This window comes from Garra rufa, chromosome 10, assembly GCF_049309525.1.
Source record: "Garra rufa chromosome 10, GarRuf1.0, whole genome shotgun sequence".
Classification (NCBI taxonomy): Eukaryota; Metazoa; Chordata; class Actinopteri; order Cypriniformes; family Cyprinidae; genus Garra; species Garra rufa.
Genome location: NC_133370.1, coordinates 30991064 through 31019028, shown reverse-complemented (window position 1 = coordinate 31019028; position 27965 = coordinate 30991064). Strand labels below are relative to the sequence as shown.

The 27965-nt window shown below is 38.0% G+C and overlaps 1 protein-coding gene across 1 annotated transcript; it reads left to right on the top strand.

Annotated features, from left to right (window-relative positions):
• The first annotated feature begins 11 nt into the window (after window positions 1-11).
• Window positions 12-27479, top strand: plppr4a (phospholipid phosphatase related 4a). Its single transcript, XM_073848796.1, has 7 exons — window positions 12-427; window positions 11645-11830; window positions 15914-16043; window positions 16313-16508; window positions 21363-21420; window positions 21550-21723; window positions 23888-27479. The coding sequence occupies exons 1-7, from the start codon at window positions 350-352 to the stop codon at window positions 25385-25387; spliced, it is 2322 nt and encodes a 773-aa protein (XP_073704897.1). The 5' UTR covers window positions 12-349; the 3' UTR covers window positions 25388-27479.
• The last annotated feature ends 486 nt before the right edge of the window (window positions 27480-27965 follow it).

Here is a 27965-nt window from a genome sequence, read left to right as displayed (position 1 = left end):
GAAAATGGGTTTTTAGCACACCTCTGACGTCATCTGGTCAGCATATTGCCTCTAATCAGAAGGTTGAAGGTTGGCTTGAAACATTAATCGGTGTTGGACATTGTTAACATCTCCATCGGCGCGTCCTCAGGGGATGGCGATTGTGTTGTCATGGTTTCAGTCATGATGTCGCCAGGTTTGATACAGCATCTTTCCGTGCGCCTGTATCCGCAGTAAAAGCGCACTTGGGGATGGAGAAAGCGACAGCCTGAAGGAGCGCAATTACTGCACACGGGGAGAAATTACACCAGCTGGGCTTCAGTATTCCTCTCTTCGCGCACCGGGTTTTTAAAGGGACGTACCGTTTATCATGTCTGCGAAGGAAAGACTCAAAGCCAAGATGACCAAAGACAGCGTTACCTTGCTGCCCTGCTTTTATTTCGTGGAGGTGAGTGAGTCTAGGAAACACTGAGAGAGCTGTTCTTGTATTATCTCAAATTAATAGGAGAGTTGATGGGTCATTATTCACACGATGGTCACGTTCAAAATCAAAGCAATCAAGCGGATTGGAATCACAGTCAGTGTTCATTCTGCATGACTGCTCGTTAACTTTACATACATAGCTACTGTATGCAATTCTGATCGTGAGAAGGACAAATGCATTACACTTGTTGTACATCATGTTAATGTTAAGGGGTATGCGTGATATGTGAAGGCAAATACGTAAAAAATGTGTTCTGTCTTTTGCGCATCAAATCTTGGCTTGCTTCTTCATTGGCACAGACAACATGGCCTTAGTAGAGTGTTATTCCAAAGACAAAAGTGAAGAAATGCATCCACTTTGACAGTAAAACAGGACTGGAAACCTTCTGAAAATAAGTATTGGTAACTGTCACAGAATTAAAAGGGCACTATTTAATATAATGGGGTTAGAATATGAACAGTTATTAGCTATATGAAGGCCAATCTGAAATGGCCTAGATATCACAAACAAATGAGTGTTGATCACTGATGATATGGAGATAATGGTGGCAGTCTTTGATCTGTCTTGTTTACTTGTCAAGCTGCAGTGCCGAATTCACAGCTTCTTAGTTATTTAATAATTGTGAACATTCTATGTAATAAATACCATGGTCATGAACTATAACATAGACTATTAGCTTTCTATTCTGTTATTCTATTGAACTGTTCATTTTAGAATGAGGGCATAATGAACTACTACAAGATTTCTTCTAATAAGACCTCATTGTAAAAATGGAAAGATTGTGTTGTTGAAAACGGTATAACTTTGGTTTTATTAAGATATACATATGTGACCCTTGACCACAAAACCAGTCATGAGGGTAATTTTTTTTTTTTTTTTTTTTTTTTTAATTTTTGAAATTGAGATTTATACATCATCTGAAAGGGCAGGACAATATTTGGTCGAGATACAACTATTTGAAAATCTGAGGGTGCAAAAAAAAAAAAAAATTTAAATACTGAAAAAACTGCCTTTAAAGCAGTCCAAAGAAGTTCTTAGCAATGCATATTACTATTTAAAGGTTAAGTTTTTATATATTTACAGTAGGGAATTCAGAAAATATATTCATGAAACATGATCTTTACTTAATATCCTAATGATTTTTGTCATAAAAGAAAAATCAATAATTTTGACCCATACAATGTATTTTTGGCTATTGCTACAAATATACCTGTGCTACTTATGACTGGTTTTGTGGTCTAGGGTCACATATTATCTTTATGTCATCGGTAGTGAGAAACATTTCATGATACATGTTTCCATCCAGACATCAAGTGTAAAGTCCTGTAAACAATTTAACCTGGAATAGTCTCTGTATTGTCAAATCAGACAGAATCAAAGCTCATTGGCTGCACTGAAATGAATATCATGTTCCCAGGTGTGACCTGGTTGCCTTCTATAGAGTAGCCTTGCTGCAGAGACCTTGTTTCTGTCCTAAGCTGAGAATGAATTAAAAACGGAGTAATTTAATATGCTTTGCTTTACTAATTTTGCATAATTAACTTCCCTGTTTCACTAATATGTTTCAGTTTAATAAATTAACCACAAGATGGCCAAGAAGTTTAACTTGTCCATTCAGATGCAAAAAAAAAAAAAAAAAAAAAAAAAAATATATATATATATATATATATATATATATATATATATTGACAGTTCCTTACAAACTTTATATCTAACATACACAATATAGAAAGATAGATCTCAGTTTAGGTTGTAAGTTATTATGCCTTCAATATTGTACACTGCTGTCTGGCCAATATATTTTTCTACAGTAAGTTCCCACATTACTTTCCTAATGATGTAAATATCAAATTGCTTCTTGTTCAGCCATGATTAGCTAGCAAGGTTAAATAAAATTGTATTATATAATTTTAATTTAGGCTTTAGATACAGATGCACTGATAGTATAATTTAATACAATAAATAGCCAATATTTAAATTGTACCCTATTTTATATAAATACAAAAAAAAAGCTATAACTAAACTGTTTTAAAGGGATAGTTCACCCAAAAAATGAAAATTAGCTACCCCATGATTTACTCAACCTCAAGCCATCCTAGGTGTATATGACTTTTTTCTTTCAGATGATTACAATCGGAGTTATATTAAGAAATGTCCTGGTTCTTCCAAGCTTTAAAATGGCAGTGAATGGTGGTTGAGATTTTGAAGCAAAATAAAGTGCATCCATCCATCATAAAAATTGTTCCACACTGTTCCATGGGGTTAATAAAGGCTTTCGGAAGTGAATTGATGCGTTTGTGTAACGTCATAAACTAGGGATGCAAAATTATTTGACCGAAAATAGCAAAAAAAGCTCTTTTGGTGTTCGAAAAGAGCGAAAAGTTCAAATAAATTATACCGAACAATGACGTAGGGCTGGTCCGAATACCATTTTTAAGCTTCGAAGCTTCGTTAGTAATCAACACCGAATATTCAAAGCTTTGGAGGGAGTGGCTGAACATATTCTTCTTTCTGATAAAGGCAGGAATCTCTGTGTGTCTGTCTGTTTGCATTTTTATTATTAAGAACAGTTCATCTAATCGACTTCACGCGTGGCGGGTGTGTTGCTGTGGACCCAAGGGAGTGCACTGTGGCATTTTGCCTCACACAGAGCTTATATGCTTCGAGAATGGACACTGCGCTAGAGATCTGAATTAGCTCATCAGAATTGCTGGCCCGAGTCTGACTGGAACCTGTCTTTTTTTCTCTCTTTCTCTTCCCCATTACACAGCTGCTGTTTTTAATAGCAAAGTGATTACATTTATTTTCATTTCTTTAGTTTGTAAGTTAATTTAGAAATATATTTGGAACACTTTTTGTTTTTTAAAGTAAAGACCAAGTGGCCAGCAGCAGACAAATCAATTTAACCTTATCATCACGATTTAAATTAAATTCCATAAATATAAAAAACTTAAAGCATAACACAATATTAGTTTAATCATTTAACCTAGATAAATGTGTGCTATTAGGTGCATATCTAATCGTTTGTGCGGAGAGTGAAAGCTAAAGCACGCTTTGCAGGACTTGGAGGCACCGGCGCGATGTGAAACTTCATTTTTGCTCATAAAGTTAAGAGTAAAAACAAAATAAAATGAAATAATTCAAATCTAAAACAAAACTCTTTCATTAGCTAAAGGCCTAATCCATAAAGATGCATATAGGCATTAAAGGTGCGTCCAATGAGCAGATGGCGAGTCAGGATCGTCAACTTCATCTTTGCGACAAAATACTAGTTTATTAATAAATAATTTGAATATCTTCTTACTTTTTCCCCCGACACATTCATGGTAATTAGTTTTGCTGGGGCTTTGCGGCCAGCTTTAGCTGATTGTGTGCATTTGAAAGCGGAACTCTTCCAGCTGCGCTGAAGGCACATGCGCTCGCTGCTGCTGCTGTTGGCGGGACACTAAACACCTCCATGGCAGAATGAATGCAGCAGAAACACTTTTTTTTATGCTTGTTATAGTGTGTGTGACGTCACCTGCACTACCGCGGTGGCGCAGTTGTCATTGCGACAGTCACAGCCCTAGTTTTGCTTCCACCATGCAAGTGGGCTCGACTGTACTTTAGTAGTATCTCTCAAATATTGCTCTATTATTATCTAGTATTTATTGATCTCTTTCTTTGCGCTGTCTCTGTGTCTTCTCCATTCATATTCAAGCATGAATGAGAACCGTTTTGCGGGGGATGCCAGGTGTGTGAAAAAAAAAAGAATATTCAAATCTCAAAATTTAAAATCGAATGCCAACCCACCGAACGAATATTCAAATAGAGGCGCACACTAATGCAGCAAACATTTAATATCACATTCTCCTTTGCTTAGCAAGGCTGCATTTATTTGCACATTAAAAACACATGCCTGATTTTACTAACTTATTAATTTTAAGTTAAATTGTGCTTTGTTAGTAGGCTATAATGTCTACTAGAATGTTAAAAATGTTCAGTGTTAAATATTTTTTTTTTTTCTTTAAAAAGCAAGACAAAACTGTAAAAAGAAAAAAAATTTCAATTTATGCAATGGTGAAAAAAAATGGCAAAATACATGGGGGAAAAACACAAAAAATCATGTTCGGTGCAATATGTCTTTAAAGACTAAGTGAGTGCTAGAGGACAGCAAAGATAATCAGCAAAATGAGCATGAACAATTAAATATCCAATATCAGAGAATATATATAATATATTGGTTATAATATATATAACAGATAAAAAAAATTTTGTTGTTGTTGTTTTTTGTTTAAAGAAAAGGTAAATTGTTGCATTATTGTCAGAAAGCATTATGCACGTTTTGATGGCTTACATCAAAGGTCAACACAAAGTTTTAGTCTTGTTTTTGGGTATATAGTATGTACTTAATCCATTGCATTGTAAACTGTGTGTGTGCGAGTGTTGTGTTAACTTAAAATATAAATGAGATATGTTTAAAGTTAAAAACATCTTCATTTGCAGTTCACAGCTAAACATCTATAGATATACAGTCAAACTACAGAATTAGTAATAGTTATGGGAAGACCGTATACAATAACTGATATTTATCATTTGAAACTCTAATTGGTCCAGTGCAAATGTCATAGAGGTTACTAGTATTTGTGCTGTAAGATGCAGCATCACTAGGAGTTCAGACCGCAGGGGCTTTTTCTGCAGATGTTCTCCCCTTTTTAGAAGGGGCTTGATTACAGTAATTAAACCCCCTACCCCCACCTTTGATCTTCATGCTGTCCGCTCGAGTTTTGTAATTATTCAGTGCGATGGCATATTTCCACTTTGCATAGCACAGCGCAATATATTTCCTCCTGGGAGCTGCAGTAGCGAAGACATCTCCAGCTGATCCTTGTTCGTTGAGATACTATGGGGTGAACCGTGTCAATGACAACAGCAATTCTAGAATATCTAAAGAAGTTCCATGCATATTCACCTGAGAATAACCTTCATTCTCCCGTAATCACACATCTTGTGTCTAACCTTAGCGTGAACCCAGTACCACTGACAAGCGTGAAAAGCCTCAGGGGATGTAACCCAAGCATGGTTTTATCCAAACCCTCATTATATGTATTGGTGCTCATTTACCAACATAACACTGTTTGTAGCAGTTAGCTTGACAAGCAACAATACGCAGCCATTGTCATTTAGATTTTTAGAAGGAAGGATCTCCTAATGCATTTTCCGTTTCCACATAAACAGTGTTTTCTTTTTTAGGAAACAAAAATTAGGGTATTACGAAGAAGTATTATGAAATATAATTTAAAATGATAACAGGGGATCTCCGTTAGATTTCCAAAAAGCATTGTTAGCCAACTATAGTCACAAGCTCTGTTGTTACTAACATAGTTTAATGAGTCTTAATGAGTCTTTTTTTTTTGTCAAAACCTAATGAACATTCACAAAAAAAGCTTTGCAAACGTAAGGTTGGAACTACAGCTCTCGAATTATGGTTAGTCTAAAAACAGCTTATTTTGAAAGCTATCTGCCAAAACACCACGTTGTGGAATGTGCCACTTTATGACGTAATAGTGTGGCTAAACACCGCCTCCACAAAAGATGATCAACGCCTGCTTCTACATCACTGCCTGTTTAGCCCCATGTGTAATAAGTAAATGACGAGAGTGGCAAACGTAGGTTTATGCAGAAATCATACCAAACTATAAACTTTATTTGTTATAATTTATTTTAATGAAATTCCAGACTGTTCCGTCAGTAAGAACTTGATCCTTTGTTCACTTAATTTTACAACGAATTAATTTACAAACAAGACACAATTTGATTAAACTCGACTGGATTGAGATTAAAACTTACAGTAACAGATATAAACTGACAGTAATGTCACACCACAAGTGTCGTAACTGTTTTTATATGTGGTCCATCCATCTGTGAAGGATGTAGGCTGTCAAACATACACAACTGGGGGCGTTTACATTTGAGTCTGCAATCTGCCAGAACGTTCTGATGAGGGGGGTCAAAACAGGACAGAAAATAGCCTATTACTTCTAAATTATCACATTTTTGATGTAAAAATCTTTAACATTTAAACATTATAAGTGAACGTTATAAAGGCAGTTCATGACCCCTTTAAAAATAAAGCAAGCAAATGATTGGCATCTATTGTTCCATGAAAAACCTTTAAAGCAACACTAAGTAACTTTTCCCTTAACGCTCCCTCTACAGGTTGGGAGCGGAATTGTCCATTACCGCTGTCGTAAATAATTTAGCCTACCGTCGCGTCAGATCCATAGAGTCTGTGCATAGTATGTTTAGGTTCTTAAAATGTTCTTTACACCAAATTTAACGCAGTCAGCGATGCACTGCAACGAAGTGACATGATTTCATCCATTTTCAAAGGAGAGCTTACGAATTCTGGCAACATGAGCAGTGACCGTTGCAGAATGTAGGCACGTCAAGTGATGTGAGTCATGCAACAAAGTTGAGAAAAGTTTAACTTTATGCAAATGAGCTGTTAAATTTGCAAATGACAAGACTATGTCAGTGGAGCTTACAGTGGAGCTTGAAAGACAGGACAGAGTTCTGCAGCAATTTCACTTTTTTAAATTTCACTATTTTGCTTTTTTTACTGTAACCACATACATGGATATGATAAAATGTGTGGAAAAGAAACTGTCATCAGTCTTAGTGAGTTGATTCATACATTGCTAAGCCCTATTCGGACAGTTATTGTTTCTCATGTGGATGTCTGTAAAAATAAATTTTCATTGAACCTTTCATTGAAGCAAGTTCTGTAATCCTGTGAACTGGAAATGCCTTGCTCAAGTGGCCAGTCGCACGATTGTCTGTTGTAAATAAAATGTCATATGCTTGGAATAATACGAATAAATTCATATTTCATAATATCCTATTTGATTATTTGATTATTTCAATCTCTTTTTTACAGTAAGAGAAAAATCCCCTGCTGATTTTGTACATTCGCCCACTGCCAAAGAAATTATCAGTCTATAATTTTAATGGTAGGTTTATTTGAACAGTGAGAGACAGAATAACAACAAAAAAATCCAAAACAGTAGACGCCGATGGCCCAGTGGGCAGCGCGCCGACATACAGTGCTGTTGCGCTTTGGGTGTCCTGTGTTTGAATCCTGACTTGAGGACCTTTCCTGATCCCACCCCCTATCTCTCTCCTACTTCACTTCCTGTCATTTCTGATCTGTCCTATCACAACAAAGGCAAAAATGTCCAAAAAAAAAATCTTAAAAAGAAAAAAATCCAGAACAAACATGACTTAGTACTTGGTGGCAAAACCCTTTTTTGCTATCACAGAGGTCAGACGTTTCTTGTAGTTGGCCACCAGGTGTGCACACATCTCAGGAGGGAATTTGTCCCACTCCTCTTTGCAGATCATCTCCAAGTTATTAAGGTTTCGAGGCTGACGTTTGGCAACTCAAACCTTCAGCTCCCTCCACAGATTTTCTATGGGATTAGGTCTGGAGGGCGTATTACAGAAAGTTTCTTATCTTAGGTCTTAACTTAAATTCGTATTACAGAAGCAAATCTTAACTTGATTTGGGATTCTTATCCTATCTTACAAAATCGGATCTTATCTCTAGTTGGGAAATCTGCATGATCAAGTTCGACAACCCACTCTCAGGTATGTTACCAAGCAACCAACATTACAATAGCTGCTGATGAGGTAAGCAAAATAAACAAAACCAAGCTTTTAATTACAGTGCCACAAAATAGCCTTTTCTACCGATCTTATAAAAGTTTCAAAGTGATACTATCTGGTAAGTTTTCACCTTTGCTCACTCACGAAGACAAAAAGAGGGAGTGGGCAAGACTTGTCGAAAATGTGTCTGCATTTTCCACCTCCATGTTTGACGGTGGGGATGGTGTTCTTGAGGTCATAGGCAGCATTTCTCCTCCTCCAAACACATCAAGTTGAGTTGAGGCCAAAGAGCTTGATTTTGGTCTCATCTGACCACAATACTTTTATCCAGTTCTTCTCTGAATCATTCAGATGTTCACTGGCAAACTTCAGACAGGCCTGTACATGTGCTTTTATGAGCAGGGGGACCTTGTGGGTGCTGCAGGTTTTCAGTCCTTTACACCGTAGTGTATTACCAATTGTTTGGTGACTATGGTCCCAGCTGCCTTGACATCATTGATAAGAACCTCCTGTGTAGTTCTGGGCTGATTCCTCACCATTCTCATGATCATTGAATGGTGAGATCTTTCATGGAGCCCCAGACCAAGGGAGATTGACTGTTATTTTGTGTTTCTTCCATTTGCGAATAATCACACCAACTGTTGTCACCTTATCACCAAGCTGCTTGGCGATGGTCTTGTAGCACATTCCAACCTTGTGTAGGTCTACAAACTTGTCTCTGACATTCTTGGACAGTTCTTTGGTCTTAGCCATGGTGGAGAGTTTGGAATCTGATTGATTGATAACTTCTGTGGACAAACTGAGATTAGGAGCATTCCCTTTAAGAGGGTTATTCTAATCTCAGCCTATTACCTGTATAAAAGATAAATGCAAATCAATTTATAACTTTTTTAAAATGCATTTTTTTTGTTGTTATTCTGTCTCTCACTGTGAAGGTCCCTGGTTCGAGTCCTGGCTGAGCCAGGAAGCCTTTCTGTGTGGAGTTTGCATGTTTTCCCCGTGTCTGCGTGGGTTTCCTCCGGGTGCTCCGGTTTCCCCCACATTCCAAAGACATGCAGTATAGGTGAACTGGACAGTCTAAATTGGCTATAGTGAGTGAGTGTGTCTCAGCACTGGGGTTGCACGAGTTAGTGCACTCTCAGGGCTAGGCTGTGACAGGAAGGGCATTCGGCGTAAAACGTGTGCCAAATTGGCTTTGCGAATCACTCCGCTGTGGCGACCCCTGATAAAAAATGGGAGCGAACCGAAAGAGAGAGAGAGATTCTGTCTGTAAAATAAACCTACCATTAAAATTGTAGACTGATCATTTCTTTATCAGTGGGCAAATGTAAAAATGTAAAAATGAGCAGGGGATCAAATTATTTTTTTTCCTCATTGTACAAATAGGAAATGCCCTATAGTAATTAAAAATCAAAACATAAAGGTGCTTGGTTTATATTTTTGTATGTAATTACAAATGCCTATAATACATATTTTTAAAACTGTATTGCATACCTGTTGCTGCCATAATAATGACCCATTTGATGTATGTGCTTTTCTTTCATTACCTTTTTTTTTTTTTTTTTTTTTTGCTCTTTTGCAGCTTCCACTTGCTGTGGTGGAGCAGTTATAAAATATTGTTTCATATGGTTGCAAATTACAGCAAAAGTGCAACAGTTACTGTACAGTGTTCGGCAGTGGTCTAAAAAGATTTAAATAATGAATTTCGAAACAGTTTCTTGTAAATTTGGATGTGGATTCAAACGGCAATTAAATTACCACACAATCTTGGTGTTTGTCAAAAAACAGTACAGAAAACCCTGTAAATGGTAAAAAAAAAAAAAAAAAAAAACTTAAGTTCCTGTGAGAAACAATTACCATCCAAATAGGGTTTTAATTTGTGTCGTTAGTTATATGATGCAGTGAGCAGTTTAGGGACAAGGAAATTGATTACTTTTTTTAATTCGAATGACATTTTAGTCATTTTTGTTTAATTTGTTAATTGATTGTTAATCTGTTTAATGATTTAATTCACTGAGCACCACTATGTTTTATATATCAATACTCTTCAACAGCCGAATGCTACTTTTAATTCTCTTTTGTCTAATTAGAATGATCCTTGATACTTTTCCGTAAAATTAAAATTATAACTTATTTTTTTCTGCAGTATTTATCATTTGTAATTGCATTTTCTAAAGATGTGGCCAGACATGCAGTCTACCAATAATATTAGAGTGACAGCATAGAAACGTCCACAAGCCTCTTCACAGTACAGAGACCAACAACATACAAAGTCGCTGACGTTGTGAATTGAGAAAAAAAGGTTCTTTTAGAAACTGTTTACTGAAAGGTTCTTTGGAGAACCGAAAATGCATCTTCTATGGCATATATAATGTATATACTGTACAGTGAGGGAAAAATTATTTGAGCCCAGACAGAGGGAGATTGGCATGTTTTGTGTTTCTTGCATTTGCAAGTAATAATAAGCTGGTCTTGTAACACATTCCAGCCTTGTGTAGGTCTACAATCTTGTCCCTGACATCCTTGGTCAGCTCTTTGGTCTTGGCCATGGTGGAGAGTTTGTAATCTGATTGATTGATAGCTTCTGTGGACAGGTGTCTTTTATACAGTTAACAAACTGAGATTAGGAGCACTCCCTTTAAAAGAGTGCTCCTAATCTCAGCTCAATACCCATATAAGACACATGGGAGCCAGAAATCTTGCTGATTCATAGAGGATCAATACTTATTTCACTCATTAAAATGCAAATCAATTTATAACTTTTTGAAATGCGTTTTTCTGGATTTTTGTTGTTATCTCTCACTGTTAAAATAAACCTACTATTATTACTATTATACTATTATTATAATTATAGACTGATAATTTCTTTGTCAGTGAGCCAACGTACAAAATCAGCAGGGGATCAAATATTTTTATTTTCCCTCACTGTATGTTTCAGTCTAAATATTGTGTCAACGATTAGTGCCATTTTTGAAGAGTGCACTTGTGCACAAATGTGTAAATGCCAAACATAAAGCAGCATCTTAAAATATCACAAATCAATTAATTAGCAGAAGTTAGCAGTACCATATTTTTGAACCAACGTAGTTTAAAAGATCGAGGTCTGAACACGTTACTATGGTTTCAGGAAACAGTCGTGACCAGGTGGTTGGTTTCTCCAATGATGCATCCTGCTATGATAGTTAATCAGTGAGTTTCACCGTTGCATGGGATATGTTTCCCAGATGAGCTTAATCTGTTCTCACTTAGATACTAAGCATGAAACAGTATCAAAATACAGATGAAAAGTCACATGATCAGATACAGTACCTCCATGGTAATATAATAAGCTGATTACCTTGTCAATGGAATAATTACCTTCTATCATATTAGCAACAGTTTGCAAATTAGCCTAGATGAGTCAAACTATGGGACAGTGCTCCATTTGCCTAATAAAATCTGCATAATTTCATTGTTGTTTTCTACTCATCTGGCATATCTGGCATAAACAAGACCAATCTAATACATCAAATTCCTTCTGTTTTGTCTCTACAGCTCCCAATTCTGGTGTCCTCCGTGGTCAGCTTATACTTCTTGGAGTTGACAGATATTTTTAAGCCAGTGCGTTCGGGCTACAGCTGCAATGACCGCAGTCTCAGCATGCCTTATATTGAGCCCACAAAGGAGGTCATCCCCTTTCTCATGCTCTTCAGTCTGGCTTTTGCTGGGCCCGCGGTGACGGTAAGCACCAGAGTGACACTCTCAGTTTTGTTTAGTCCAGAGGGCACTCTTACTTATTCATGCAGGCCTAGTGTTTGATCTCAGTTTAGAGGGGCAAGAATGAATATTAAAGTGAATATTAAGTCAGCTATTTTTGATAGTGTGCATCCAATTTCTCTGTAGTCGCCTGAAGTTGCTAGCTTTGGGTTAAAGACCCTATGAGATCACTTTTTGGCTTCAGCATTGTCTCAGCCAGTAACCATGATTTGCTGCTTGCTAGACGATTAAAATTGTATTAAAGGGACATTCTCATTCTAGAGAGCATCTGATAAACAAACTCGGCTAAATTGTTGTTAGCATTTCTCGATTTGTATTTCCTGTTTTTCACCTGTCTCTTGCATGTTGTCTTCTCCCTAAATTGTCAGTGAAGTTTTGACTTGTCACCCACCCAGCATGCGTTTCGAACATCAGTTGGGCGACAAGGCACTAAGCCTCTCCAGGCATGTTGTGAGAGTATTATCAAGACCCTAGGTGATGAACTCATGAGTCTAATAGATTGCTCTCAATTGCATTTTGCCATCTGTATACGTGTTGAGGTTTACAAGAGTGTCACTGCAAAGGCAGCTCGATGGAAATAGCTTCAAGACCTGATTGTTACATTTCTTCTGGGTTTCATAAGCTGGAGGTTTGGAAATTGTAGTTTTTGAGAGTTAGATTTTAACTGCACTACTGTTCAAAATTTTGGGGTCGGTAAGCTTCAAATAAATTTAATTAAAGGGATAGTTCACCCAAAAATCGAAATTCTGTCATTATTTACTCACCCTCATGTTGTTCCAAAGCCGTAAGACATCTTCAGAACACAAATTAAGATATTTTTGATCAAATCCAAGAGCTTTCTGGCCCCTGCGCAGTACTGTCATGAATCCATGTCGACTGACACGGAAGAGAAGAAACTGTTGAATAAAGTCATTATTTTTGTTTTCTTTGTGCACTAAAAGTATTCTCGTAGCTTTATTAAATTAAGGTTGAACCACTGATGTCACATGGACTATTTTAACAATGTTAAAACCTTTTGGGCTTTGAACATGGTAGTTGGGTTGCTGTCTATGCAGAAAGCTCTTGGATTTCATCAAAAATATCTTAATTTGTGTTCTGAAGATATACAAAGGTCTTATGTGTTTGAAACAACATGAGGATGACTAAATAATGACAGAATTTTCATTTTTTGGTGAACTATCCTTTTATAAAAAATTTGTCCTTTTAATCAGCAAGGATGCAATAAATTGATCAAAAGCTGTACTTTTGAAATTTCTATTCATCAAAGAATCCTGAGAGCAAATGTATGACGACATTTTACGTTAAAACGTTAAAAAAAATTAAGATAACAAGATAATATTTTGAGAAAAAAAAAATGTCAAAATATTACGAGAATAATGTCTCAAGAATTAGGTCAAAATTATAAGAATAAATTCAAATTGTTTCAAGAATAAAGTCTAAATGTTTCAAAAATAAGGTTGAAATTACAAGAATTAAATTGTAGTTATAATATTTTGAGAGTATATTCTATCTAGCCTATTGCACATGCAAATGGCCTGGATTGAGAACACCAGGAGATATTCGAATCTCAGCTTTCAAAATCTGTCAATTTTATAGTGAAATACAAACAGTATGTCTATTACAAAAATGTGTTTTTCACACTTTTTTTGTGACGTGACAGAACACTGCATTCGCCTCAGTGTAAGCGGCATGTGAATCAGTCATCTTTCCGATTACAGTGAGACATTCGTTTCATTAATTAGGCAATACTGTTTTTTAATTCTTCTGATGTTCCCTCATGTTTATGTCATACTATAAACTTAAAATAAAGAGGAAAACACATTTATATTTTGTATTTCGTGATAAAACTGACAGAATTTGAAAGCTGAGCTATGTTATATTAAAAGCAATAAACACAATTATTATGATTACTGGGTGGCTGGTGCGCTACAAATAATGAAAGACATTAAACATTATTTACAATCATTTACTGTATTATACAGTGAATAAAACAGCTTGTGAATAGTCACTTATATACCTCAGAAAAGACAACATAACTTATGTTAACAAGTTGGAGTCCACTTCAAACTTTAGAACATTTTATTGTTGTTTTTATTTTAATACATGTAAGGAATGAAAGATTGGAAGCCACAGAGGTTTATGCAGAGTAGGTGGTGTAATTTTCACAAAGAAAACAGTATAATTTAATGAAACGAATGTCTCATGTAATCGAAAAGACAACTTATTTACATAAATACAGCGATCTGTCCTGCCACATTAAAAAGCGTGAAAAGCACATTATTGCAAACACATTGTTTGTTTTTCACTATAAAACTGACTTCGATTTTGACAGCTGATCTTTGTTTTATATTAAAAGTACCAAAAGCACAAAGCTTATTGCTATTGTTGGGTGGCTGGCACACTACAAATAGGCCCAATGAATGCAATCAACGACGGGAAATATTATTTCCATGCATACTGTCCCTGCAAGTAGATACCCTGCAAGCGGTATCTCTGTCATGTTGTAGTTCATCAACCCTAATGCATAATTATGCCCAAAAAAAGGTCTAAATTTGTCTAGAGGGTCTAAATTTTTGAAGTCAGTGGCATTGCCAAACAATTTTACTTCCATATTGTGATGTGTTTTCGAGAGCAGTGTGTGGATGCAACCACCCCGCAGCTGCTGATATTCTGAAAACATTTTGACTTTATTATTGTAAATTTGACTTTATTCTCAAAATATTTCAACTTTATTCTCAAAATATTACAACTTTAATCTCATAATTTTAGATTTGTTTAATGTGGCACTATGCCATTGTACAAATGTATCACAGGTTCAGCAAAAATAAATAAATAAATAAATTTTCAGAACAACCTTTTTTTTTTTTTTTTAAATAAATGCAGCCTTGCTGAGCATTAGAGGCGTCTTTAAAAATGTTAAACAATATTACCAACCCCAAACTTTTGAGTGGAAGTGTAGCTTTTGAAGAAATAGGTCACTGGGTCATGGCTGGGTCAATGACTATTAAGACTATTAAAAAAGAGAAAATGTTCAAAATCTCAGTTTAAAACCTGTCAAGTTCTTAGAAATACCAAAATTACAAGCTTTCTGTCATTGCCCCGTTTCCTTATTATATTCACAATGGCTTTCAAAGTTTGTTATTCCAGTGTTGGTCTCATCAACATCATCTTAAAATTGCCTCGCTCCACCTATATTCATCAGAGAGCAGATTCGTTTAATGTTTAATGACATATTTGTTTCATCAACTCCCAGCACGTCACTTGGGTGTTTTCATCACATTAGGTGCTCCACCATACCGACCTAATTAATTTTGCAAGGCAGCTATGCTCATTTGAGTTCTATCACTGTTAGTTATCCTGTGTGTTTTGCATTTGTCAGCTGCTGTAAATAAAGTCTGCGGTTGGTCTGAAGTGAAGCATGGGAACAAATGGCCAACTCAGCCCAAACATTTGAGTCATAATTTTGACTTTGGCACTACGTTTAATCACTCAACAGCAATCTCTCAATGCTAAATCACCCAAATGAGTTTTAGGCCTCAGTACTACTGTTTATGGGTATTATGGCTGAGCCTTTGCTAGCAGGCGGCATGTGAATGTGTATCCTGCTGTTAGCTCCAGCTGTTATGGTAGCGCCTGCTGCACTCGACTGTAGGTGTGTGGCAAGTGTGATCTCAGGGGCGTTTGATCACTTGTTCATCTCTCTCACTCTTTCTATCTCGTCCTCCACAGCAGATTCCCTCTTCAGAAATCTATGGGTTTCTGGTTTTCATTTACATGGAATTAACAGTTTAGTCATTGCGATAGTGGAGGCCTGGATGACTTTCAAGACACCCCCTTCCCTCATCAATTTTTGGATGAAATCCCTCTCAGATGGCTATGAATGGATGGATGGATGGATTGGAGTGATTACTTTAATTACAGTAATGGAGTTGATGTGTCAGTGATTGCATTAGGAATGACCCCTGGAAGCCACTAGAAAGAGTACAGATGGCAGTAAAATGGGTCTGCTGTATGTTTGGGTAAACACAGTTGACCATCTTCCCACAGATTATGATTGGGGAAGGGATCCTGTACTGCTGTTTGGCCAGAAGAAATATCGCCATCAAAACAGAGGCTAACATAAACGCTGCAGGCTGCAATTTCAACTCTTACATCCGACGAGCTGTGAGGTTTGTGGGTGGGTGTATATATTTCTGCTCTTTGTGACTCTATAAAAAGCCATATAGCTTGTATAAATATTATTTGGAATACTCTTTGATCTTGACTCATTCTGTCTGTTTTATAGTCTTGTACTATATCGAGCTGCATATTAATAATGAAAGCTCTGTCTATTTTATCGCAAGCTTATGAAGTCTACTTGCTGCTTATGAAATGTAGTATTTGCTTTATATGACTGAGGAAAAACCTCTTTGTGTGTCTTTCTGTACGATGTTGTCTCATTTTTAGGGGTCCATGTGTTTGGCCTGTGCATCACAGCACTCATCACGGATATTATCCAGCTGGCCACGGGATACCACGCCCCCTACTTCCTCACTGTGTGCAAGCCCAACTACACCAGCCTCAACACTTCCTGTGATGAGAACACTTTCATTGTGGATGACATCTGCTCTGGGCCCGATCCAGCGGCAATCAACGCTGGCAGGTCAGAAAGCGGTATCTGTGTCATGTTGTAGTTCATCAACCCTAATGCATAATCATGCAAAAAAAAAGGTCTAAATTTGGACCAAAGGTCTAAATTTTGAAGTCGATGGCACTGGCAACCCATTTTACTTCCATATTGTGTTGCGTTTTCAAGAGCAGTGTGTGAATGCAACCACCCAACAATGCAAAAAATCCATTCACTTCTTTTTTTTTAATCCCCCAAAGACATAAACAGACATCTCAATTATCATGCAGTTTTGATTTTCTGAGCAGTATGATATCATATTGCTCAGACCCCGCCCACAGCTGCTGATAGATTGTCAGTGATGACTGTGATTAATTTATTAGCATATTTCAGCCCTCAGCCAGTTGTTCACTGTCCATCATTTTCTCCACGCTCGAGCAGCTTTAGTGACAACAGTCTCTCATAAGCAATGCAGGTGTTTTGTAGTTGGATATAAAAGTAAACATAAAAGTCTTAATTTTCTCCCAACATCAGAGTCAATGAAGATGCGGTGGATTAGTTTTGTTTTTGATGGTAATGCGCTACCGAATACACAAACAAAATGGAAGAAAGGGGCGGGGTGAGAAGTAGCTCATTAGCATTTAAAGGGGTCATCGGGTGCCACATGCACTTTTACAAGTTATTTGAACTGAAATGTGTGTTGGGAGTGTGTGTACACAACCACCCTAGAATGACAAAGATCCACCCAGTAGTTTTCTTTTAATTTAGTAAAATAATTTGCCCCTTCTCAAAACGAGCCGTTCTCAGATGTCTGTCGGTGTGCCGTCACACGGCACATTTATAAACGAGGCTCAGTATAAAGCAGTTTTAGCTAGGAAGCTGCTCCTGAAAAACGGATCTGTACCAACTATTCGTGTTCCTGATTCATCTTCACCAGAAGAATAAATGTGATGAATAAAAGTGTAACTTACACTCTCAGAGAACATGGTTATGTCGTCTTCTCTATGTACATCCCTCTCAATATAATCCCTAATCACACGTTTATGATTAACAATGTATTAAGGTGATTGTCACAGTTACAAACTGTGTATGTTGTCTTAAAACTACATTAAGCTTAGCTTTGTAATGCTAGATGGTTTAAAACTGTGTCTGTTAATCATTAAGAAGTCATGTACAATTATTTTAAATCGTTTTGGATCAGTTAACTGCATTAAGAATGGTAACTTTAACGCAATACCTGCAAAATAGTGTTTATAGCCCGCAACTGCATATGAGTACAAATCATAACTACTCACATTTATGTATTTCAATATTACGACAGGGTAAGTTATGTTATCCGATCACTTTTTTGCTCTTGTTCAATCAGTTATACCTCACTAAACACATCGCGTTCGTATCTGTACCACAGTAAACATCGCGTTCGTCTATATACCTCAGTAAACACATCGCGTTTGTATCTCTCTCAGTACACTACCCTGCCAGTACATACAAAGATAAATCAAAGTGACATTAAGTTTACTAACCATTCAGAAACGCCCTGTTCAAGCCGTAATTGCCGAACTTCTTTGCGGGTGTCATCTTGTTCCGGGTCCAACTCCGGTTCAAACTGATGTGGTTGCACAGATGTGTTTTCAAAGCCTCCCACGACCATTATTTCCCCAAATAATACGAGTAATATTGGAGTATACCCTCAACTGTTGTCTAGGCAACACCCCATGTGTGTTGTGATGACACGCCCCACAGAACTGAGGGGCGGGGTGAGCAGAGGTTAATATCATTTAAAGGGCCATGTACTGAGATCGGTTGCTGGGAATAGAGCTATTTTTACAAGGTAAAAATTTGTGTTTTTTTACACAACCATTGAGAATATTGAGAATTTTTAATCAAAGTATATTACAAACTTTTCATTGGGACCCTAAAGCATCATATTAACTTGTGGAAAATGGGCATCCGATGACCCCTTTAAAGGGGTCATCGGATGCAAAACTTACTTTTACGTGTTGTTTGAACATTAATGTGTGTTAACAGTTTGCGTACACAACCACCCTACAATGATAAAAAGCCACCCAGTGGTATTTTTTTAATCTTTAAAAGTAATATCCCCTTTTTAAAATCAGGTCATTCTCAGGTTCTTGTCACTGTGACGGCACACAGTTGATTGACATGAGCGTCTTACCTTAGAGCCGCCCTCACCGAGCTGAAACAGTCCGACTCTAAACGCCATTGTGTCGACTCAGGTGCAGGGGAAGACAAGAATGTCTCAGATTGAGCGACTGAGGTGTTCTGTTGTTGTATGTAATAATGAACATAGCAGTAGTCATTTACTCCCGACATTTTAGCTGCTGAAGACGCAGAGGATAACGTTACTTTCGTTTTTAAAAAGGAAAGCACCGATCCTGGTCTACATATGCGTGTATGTCTGTGCGTTTCTGATGCAGTTTTACCCACAGCAGAAGTGAATATAAGGGTTTTTAATGCTTCTTTGCAAACGGCCTTTCTTAATAATGTGCTTGTTGGCAAGTTCCGCGGCTAAATGCGGCTAAAGTAAACATTGCGGCTCATAATCCCACATCACAGAGGGGCGGTACGAGCAGAGCTAATTTGCATTTAAAGGGAACATGCAATAAAATTAGTTGATTTTTTGCAGAGCTGATTTTGACAAAGTAAATGGTGTTTTTTTACTATTACTATTGACAATTTTTTACCAAAGTAAATTATAGGCGTTTCATTAAGACCCTAAAGAATTATATGAACTTGTGGAAAATAAGCATACGATGACCCCTTTAAAAAGACATGCACCGAAATGGGTCATTGTGAACAGAACTATTTTTGACAAAGTAAAAAGTTGTTGTTATACACAACCATTGAGGAATTCTAACTAAAGTATGATGCAGACAATACATGAAAACCCTAAAGAATCATACCAACTTGTGGAAAATGGGCATCTGATGTCCCCTTTAAACTAGAAAATATGTAGGGCAGGATATAATTTTATCCATTGGGAATTGTTTGGATTGGCATTTTATTTTATTAATAGAGCCATGCTGAATGTGAGTTTGCTAAAACAATGTGTAAATAGCTGTTTGGCTATTGGTTAACATTGTCCAATAGGCTGTGTGGTCAAAGTGATGTTAGAGGAAGTTAGAGGCAAGTTACTGTTACTGTATATTTTGATTAAAGATCATGATATTAAACTATTTTATTCTTTGTTATAACATGCAACGTGTCAATCACAATTATACAGTATGGAAGCCTATTTCCGCTACTGAAAAAAAAAATCATCTCACAATTCTGGCTTTTTTCTCTTAATTGCGAGTTTACATTTTAGAAATCTTCTTTTCTCAGAAGTGCGTGATACAAACTCGCTATTCTGACTTGCTATTCTGAATTGTGAGTTATAGTTAGAATTGTGAGATATAAAACTCGCATTTCTAAGAAATGAAGTCACAATTGTGTAATATAAACTTGCAATTGAAAGTTATAAAATCATAATTGCGAGATATAAACTCACAATTCTGACTTTTTTCTCAGAATTCCGAATTTATATCTTGCAATTCTGACTTTATAACACACAATTGATTTTTTTTTCTCAGAATTTGAGATCTAAATTCAGAATTCTGAGAACATAATCTTTTTCCCCTCAAAACTGGACTTTATAACTCGCAGAGTTTATATCACAAAATTCGGAGAAAAAAGGTCAGAATTGCAATTTCTCGCAATTGTGAGTTTAAAAAACATAACGTAAGAACGTAAAAACGGTAAGTATATATCTCACAATTCTGACTTTATAAGTTGCAGTTGTGAGTTTACAGTATGACACACAAATCTGACTTTATAACTCGCAGTTGTGAGTTTATATCTTGCAATTCTGAGGGGAAAAAAAAGCCATAATTGCAAGTTTAAATCACGCAATTCTGAGAAAAAATGCTTCCATAAGACAGTGAACATGTATTAAAAATATAGAGAGAGAGTCCATTTTGATTTAAACTGGTCTTTAGAGTTTAAAAATAAAATTCTCAGTGGACTGAGATTAGCCTCCATCTGTGATTATCTAAAAATTTCAGTCCCACTTGAGTTCAAATTGGCAAGCATCTGCAATTAAAATACCTGTGTCATGCAATGATTCAAAACTGACTTTATGAAAAGCTTACGTTGAAACTCAAAAGTCAGATTAAGGAGGGTGGGTGATTAACAATCTACCCAAACAAAGATGATTTGACATACAGTATTATGGCTGACAAAATTTAAATGGACCTGCTGCACAGCATCTCTACACAGTAAAGGTCTGGCTGGATCAATAGATTTGTATATAATCTCAGCTGTAAACAGCGTAGATAAATGTGAAGGCAGCAGAATGAACGTGGCGCTCTTCTCTGGCACATGGCGTTCCTGTAAAACCCACACAGAGTTCAGTCTTGTTGCTTCGCTCACAACCCGGCTGCCCATTCCAGCACACCCACACACATCCATTTGCACAGCTCTGCTTTTCAATCTTCCACTCATTTCATGCACTCTCAATAGCGTGATTATATGTTGTGCAGACATTTTGTATAACGTAAAAATTTGATGTAAAGAGGGTTGTGTGGTGTGTGTGTGTGTGTGTGTGTGTGTGTCCGTGTCCGTGTCCGTGTCCGAAGGCTTACACTTCTGTTGCATACAGTACATTAAAATATATAGCACACATGCATATTCAGACATGTTTTATGAGAACGTTCTTGGAAATAAAAAGCTCTGATCCCGTATGGTGCATTATATGACTTGGGGCACTATAGACATGATTATCAGTGGCTTTCCATTCCCATCTGTCCTTTAGCATGGTACACTACCTCAAATGTGTTCAGTGTGAAAAATATCTGATAATCTAACAAGGCTGTCTGTCTCTCATTACAGGAAGTCCTTCCCATCTCAGCACGCCACTCTGGCAGCTTTTGCGGCAGTGTACATCTCCGTAAGTAATCCGCTTGACTCATGGCACAGTTGACTCAAGTGATACTGCATGCCAAATAACCCAACTGTCCTTTCCAATATTAAGCATTTTCATTAAACTTCAGTCAAAAAGGCTGGTCTCCTTCCACAGATGTATTTTAATGCCACTCTGACTGACTCATCGAAGCTCCTGAAGCCACTCCTGGTGTTTTCCTTCATCATCTGCGGCATTATCTGTGGCCTGACTCGCATCATTCAGTTCAAGAACCATGCTGTGGATGTCTACTGTGGCTTTCTCATTGGAGGGGGCATAGCTGTCTACCTGGTGAGTCTTGTTGTCACAGAGGCTTTCAAAGGCACTGTGTGAATAATAATTATTTTTGCATACTGTATTCCCATGACAAATCAATATTACTCCATGAAACCTGACTCCGGAGAAGAATCATAGAGAATTAGCGAGGTGCTATAAGACAATGCTGTTTTAATGGAGGTAAAAATAGCTCACACATGCAAATCCCTTGTGGCTTCTTTTCTGCTCTCCACCCACACACCCCCCTCACATTCCTCCCACCATTTCTTTCTCTCTTACTAATTCTCCTTCTCCCTGCTCAATCTGCTCTGAGGGAAATGTACACCCTGTGATTTATAACACTGATAACATTGCCAAAACTCCTTTAGGAGGAATTAACACAGCTGAGGTAAATCAGTACATCAGGTCCTGATTTTATTGTTTGCTTAACATAGTGTACACTGATTAGGTCAAGCATACAATGTAATGCTGTCTGATACTCTGGCTGTGGAATCCCACGTTGGGTATAGAGCAGGGGGTCTCCAAACTTGGTTCTGGAGGGCTGGTGTCCTACAGAGTTTAGCTCCAACCCTAAAAAACACACCTGAACCAACTAATCAAGGTCTTACTAGGCATGCCAGAAAATTTGGAGTTAAACTCTGCAGAACATCAGCCCTCCAGGACCAAGTTTGGAGACACCTGTCATAGACAATATAAGGAAAGTTCTCAAAATGTAGGATCATGATGGTGATGTGAAAAAATGTGAAACCGTGTCGTGTAAAGGACTTTAGAATAACCCTGCTGAAAAAAATCTTATGATCAGTCTGGAATGTCAGTTGGTTCTAGATGGGTCTGGTTACTTTATAGATGGTTGGGCTGAGAGAAAACAGCTAGCAGGCTTTTTTAGCAGGGAATGTAACCGTTTGAATAGGGGGTTTTCGCATAGTTCAAGGAACTTAGCTCTAGGAACTAGCCAGCATGGTGGTTCCTAGAGAACCGATTTCCCCCACTGGCCTTGTCTTTATTCACATTTACAAACGTCAACAACTAGTGAATGGACAACGAATGGAGGGTGATCTAAGCTGTTTTTGTTGTGTGTTGTGTTTGTGGGTTTCGTGAACACAGAGATGGAATGTAAACGCACAGTTTATCTGATAGAAAGAGTGTAAAAATCTGACTACAGTACATCTCTTATGACAACTTGCAGTGTTACATATCATTGAGGCTGAGAAAAGAACTGAACGCTGCATGTGGCTGAACACACTTTTTGCATTCACCGGTCAGACAACACCATGACCACAACCTTGCCCCAATAGGTTTCCGTGACCTTAGCAAACTCACACTTCGCTAGATTCACAGTAAGCCCAGCCTCCTTCAAGCGCTTGAACAAAAACTGAATTTGGAACAGATGTTCCTCCCATGAGTTACTACACACTACCAGATCGTCCAAGTAAACTGCACACCCTTCAAGGCCAGCTACCACAATTCATTAGCGAGAGGTCCCGGGTTCAGTTCCCAGACGAGACGTTACTACAAATAGGGAGAAGACGAGTGCATTTGTGTTGAAAAACATTTAAACTTTATTTAACCATCAGACCTAAAATGAATCATTCTTCAACCTGTCTCAAGCCAGGAAGACAAGGTACCGGGAGAGCTGACACCAGATCCAACCATGAGCAGAAAGAACTCCTTCAAGAGCAAAAATAAGTTTTATAGAGAAAGAACCACCTGCACGCCAGTGTTCCCAATCACACAGCAATCATCCAGACACCTGCAGAGACACAGACGCAACACACACCCAAACATGTAGCAACTGAAAGTGTCATCACATTGTTTTTCATGTTAATGGAGTAAATATTTTTACATAACTTTTTAAAAATGCTGGATAATTGGTGTTTGGCCAGTCAGTGTACACTTATGTTACTGTTCTTATAGAACTGTACTTTGAAGCTAATTTAGTTCCCCCAAACTGAGTTCCTAGAACTAAATACGTTCCTAGTTCCTGCAGTGCAGAAAGGTCTAAAAGCGGGTACTTTCACCAGTAGTTCTAGGAAATATGAAAAGGTTCCTCTGGTGCAAAAACCCCTTATACAAGTATCTTGCAAAACCTCATTTTTATTCGCAAAACATAAATATCACTATTTATGCCATCTATTGATTTTTGTTGCTGTAAATATTCTGCATTTTTGCACTACTTTAGGGTCTGTATGCAGTTGGAAACTTTAAACCTAGTGAAGACACATCTCTGAAGACACATGTACATCCTCCTCTCCGGCAGCCTCCACCACCGCAACCTCCACCACAGCCCCAGCAAGTGGTACCTCCACCAGCCATGCGGGAGCCTCTGAGACCTCTACCAAATCTGAACACAGATCCACCACGTTTACTGCCACCTAAAAGCCTGAGCATGAGGGAACGTCCCACCTCAGCTCGCTCCGAGAGTATCCTGCTACGTGGCCCGTCCCACAGAGAGACCATGTCCAGTTTGAAAAGGGCAAGCACAGAGGTAGAGTGCATTACGCCTCCCAGTCCCCTCTGCAAGGAGAGCTTTGTGACATTCAGTAACACTCTGCCCCGCGTGCACTCAACTGGAATCGAAGAACCAGTGCCTCGCCGCCATGCTGCTATCCATGCCTCCATGGACTCCACACGTTCCAAGCAGCTACTCTCTCAATGGAAAATCAAGAATGAGAACCGCAAACTATCTCTGCAAGTGATGGAGGCTGAGGCTGGACAACTATCTCCCCAGAGAAACATGGAGCTCCGCTGCAGCTCTGAGCCCTTAGCCATGAGCTTAGATGGTGAGCTCCGTGGTGGACCTCCTGCGCAGTACATGAAGCTAGCTGCTAGTGCTGTGCCATTAGCCAATCATAATAGCTCTAGTGGCCTAACTGGTGGAGCCAGGGTATCAATCCAGTCACGACCAGGATCATCCCAACTGGTGCACATCCCTGAGGAGACCCAGGAGAACGTGATGAGTTCCTCGCCTCAGGAGGATGGTGGGGAGGTGAATGATGGTGGGGGAGGTAATGCACGGTCAAAATGGCTAAAGGTGGCAGAGAAGAGCACCGTCTGTCGGACTAACAGCCAGCCACGTATCATGCAGGTCATTGCAATGTCCAAGCAGCAGGGCATGTTGCACGGCAGTCCTAAAAGTGAGGCCAGCACCGTGAGTTGTACCGGATCCATTCGTTACAAAGCACTCATGGATCAGGAACCTAACACGGGCATTGTTCGAGTAGAGGCCCACCCTGAGAACAAGCCTGTGGTTAAACCACCATCTACAGATGGCAGCGGATCCTGGAGGTGGAAACCCCAAGAGCGAGGGAGTATCCGGCAGTCCCTTGAGCTCAACGACCTGAACCGGGACTCCGAAAGTTGCGAATCATTGAGAGACGGCTACGGCTCCATAGATGGAATCCGAAGCCTGCCTGACATGAGCAACCCCCATCATCCCCATTTCCACCATCACCACCACCAACAGAGTATCACCACCATACGAGTCACACCGGTGGAAGCCAGCAGTGAAGCCACCTCGGAAACTCTCTCCACCACCTCCAGTCGAGACTCCACACTACGCAGGAAAGGTAACATCATCCTGCTACCCGACAGAGGACCTAGTCCTGATAATGCCAGGAACCTGCCTCACTTTTTCAAACCCTCCCCTACACCTCCCCCCATTTTGACTTTCAAGGAGTGAAAGAAATCTCTTTCCATACCAATCCTAAGAGTTGCCTTGCTCTCTGATCTCTGAAGACTCTGAAGGCTCTGTTATGGGACTAAGTAGAGACAGTCATTCTGGATACATCTACATTCCCTGACTATTTTTCAAACCTGCACTCTTCAGAACATGTAAGGCAACAATGTGCATTTTCAATCTACTTTATGTGGGCCTCGATACTATAACATAAGCACAAAATGTGAAATTTGGGGATGTTTGGTAAAATTTATTAATTTGATTTGCCTAATCCATTGTCTTATTGGAATTGTCTGTTGTCTCATGGCAACGTGGGTGCTTTTAAAAAACTTTGTACATTTATATATATTTTCTCAATATAAATATTTGTACGTATACCGAACCACTCAATCACGTCTTTTCATGCTTAAGGATAATAATTGTTTTCACTATGTCGCTATGAAATATTTTAGCTGGGCTTTCAATCAGACTCATAGCTTATAGACAAATAGGAGAATGTTATTGTGAAGTTTACAGAGGTTTTTAGCTACAATGTATTAATCAAATGGATGTTTTATTTAGGGGGCTCGTTTAACCATATGCACTGTGTGTTTTGGTTAACTTGAATGAGCTATTTTCATTCAAACAGCTGAAAGCGCTCTTTGCTGGCATAGAGTCAATGAATTTATAGAAACTCAGCCTTTGGCATTGTAATGCAGAGAACAATACATTCTTCAGACATTAATGTCATATTGCCTTTGTGTAATATAGAACTCTTATTTGGTTCTATAGGCCAATGAGCACTTGCAAACCCCCATATTTTATAGTGTGCTGTGAGCACAAGTAATTGTGTTTTATGGCTCATTGCTGTATGTTTACAGTGATGTATTGTGCATCATTTTCTTAGTTGTCTCCCATTTTGCCTGGCAGGATGGGGTTATATAGCTACCGAGGTGCATCGTCCTCGTCATTTTTAAAAGTGTGGGCATAAACAAATGACTCATACTTCACTGCACATTGCAGAGAAGCATACACAATATGAGAGCAATAGGAGGCCCCCAAAGGTACTAGTGGGAATTCATTGCTTATTTTTGTAAACGTCTAAAAAATTCTAATAATCATATTCATAGAGTGCCTCAAAAAGTATTATATGCCTATTAGCTAGTGATAACTTAGCTTCATCTTGCAGTAACTGTACAAAAATGTTGCTGCTGTAATGATTGACTGACTTTGCTTTAAATATCCACAGTCTGTGCCATTAGATGGCACTAAAAAATGGGCACAATCACTGCATAATGACAAGTGCTGCATAAACTAAGAAGTTTTAGCAGAATACACAAAATAGACAATGTTAGGATTCGTCCTGTGTGGCGTGTATATTTCTAAACAGTTCTAAACTGTGTATTTGTATTTCTAGCTCATTGTTTACATCCTTGTTAGGACCATATTGTAATATATACATAAATATTGCCAAATAAGAATGTATGTTGAACAAGGTGAAAGATACATGTAGTTAATTCATGTACAGTGTCATTTATATGATGTTGGTTATTTTTTTTTATTCAATTTAGATTTCATTGATATATACATATTTTGATGTCTGTTTTAAAAGAGTGAATCCGAACACATTTTAAAGTTTTATATATGCTTGTACAGTATAAATGTACCCCACATTATGGCTTTAACATGTCTTTACATATGCATGGTGACTTAATACTGTATTTACTGTAACTAAAGGATTTGTTTTGCTTTTCTTTTGTAAATGATGCCTTTAATAGTGATGGCTGGTCCCTTGATTTATACTTAAACCAATATTTCATTCTGCGGAATCAACCGAATAATCAGTCAATCTTTTTACCCCTGTACATAGGTATTTGTAACTTTGCCAGCAAACTGTTGAAAAGTAAAAGAGATCAGTGGGTTATTATTTAAGTGTCATAGAGACACTTACTTTATTAGCGCTCTAAACCAGATATGGTGCGTCAGAGATGGCTTTTTCGGTTGAACCTGTTGACAGATATTTGGAAGTTTCGCCTTGTGGGGTTTTGTTTAGCGATGTATTTTGACTGAGGATGATATGTCTTAGTATATATTAAAATAAATGTTTGGTATCACAGCCGAAATAGGCATTTTTTATTTCCTCGCTCTTCTGCATGGTGACATAAAAGGTCGAAACATGTATAGAATCATGTGCTTTTTGTGAAGTAGTCTGTTTCTTTCCCTATTTATAGCAAAAAGTCCTTCTATATGTGATGATACCTATGCCCACAGACCACCCACAATCTGTTCACTAACCATCTGATGCATAGTGCACACACAACTGGTAAGCACTTTCTCAATCTAGCTCAAATCTAGCTGAATTCTTTTTTTTTGTTAAACAACATATCTAATTATGTCTGTGAAATACTTTATTTTCTATACTATACTGTGACATTACACATTTTTAGCAAATTTTTCTGTACAATCATAGAGTCATGTCATTTCTAAAAAATTTGTGTCAGTCTCTTCCTGTCTAAAATAGCTGTTCTTGGCCAGAATAAGCTACTGAAAAAATGTAAGTTGTGTTGACACATGCTAAACTCCTCATCCATGTTGCCAGGGT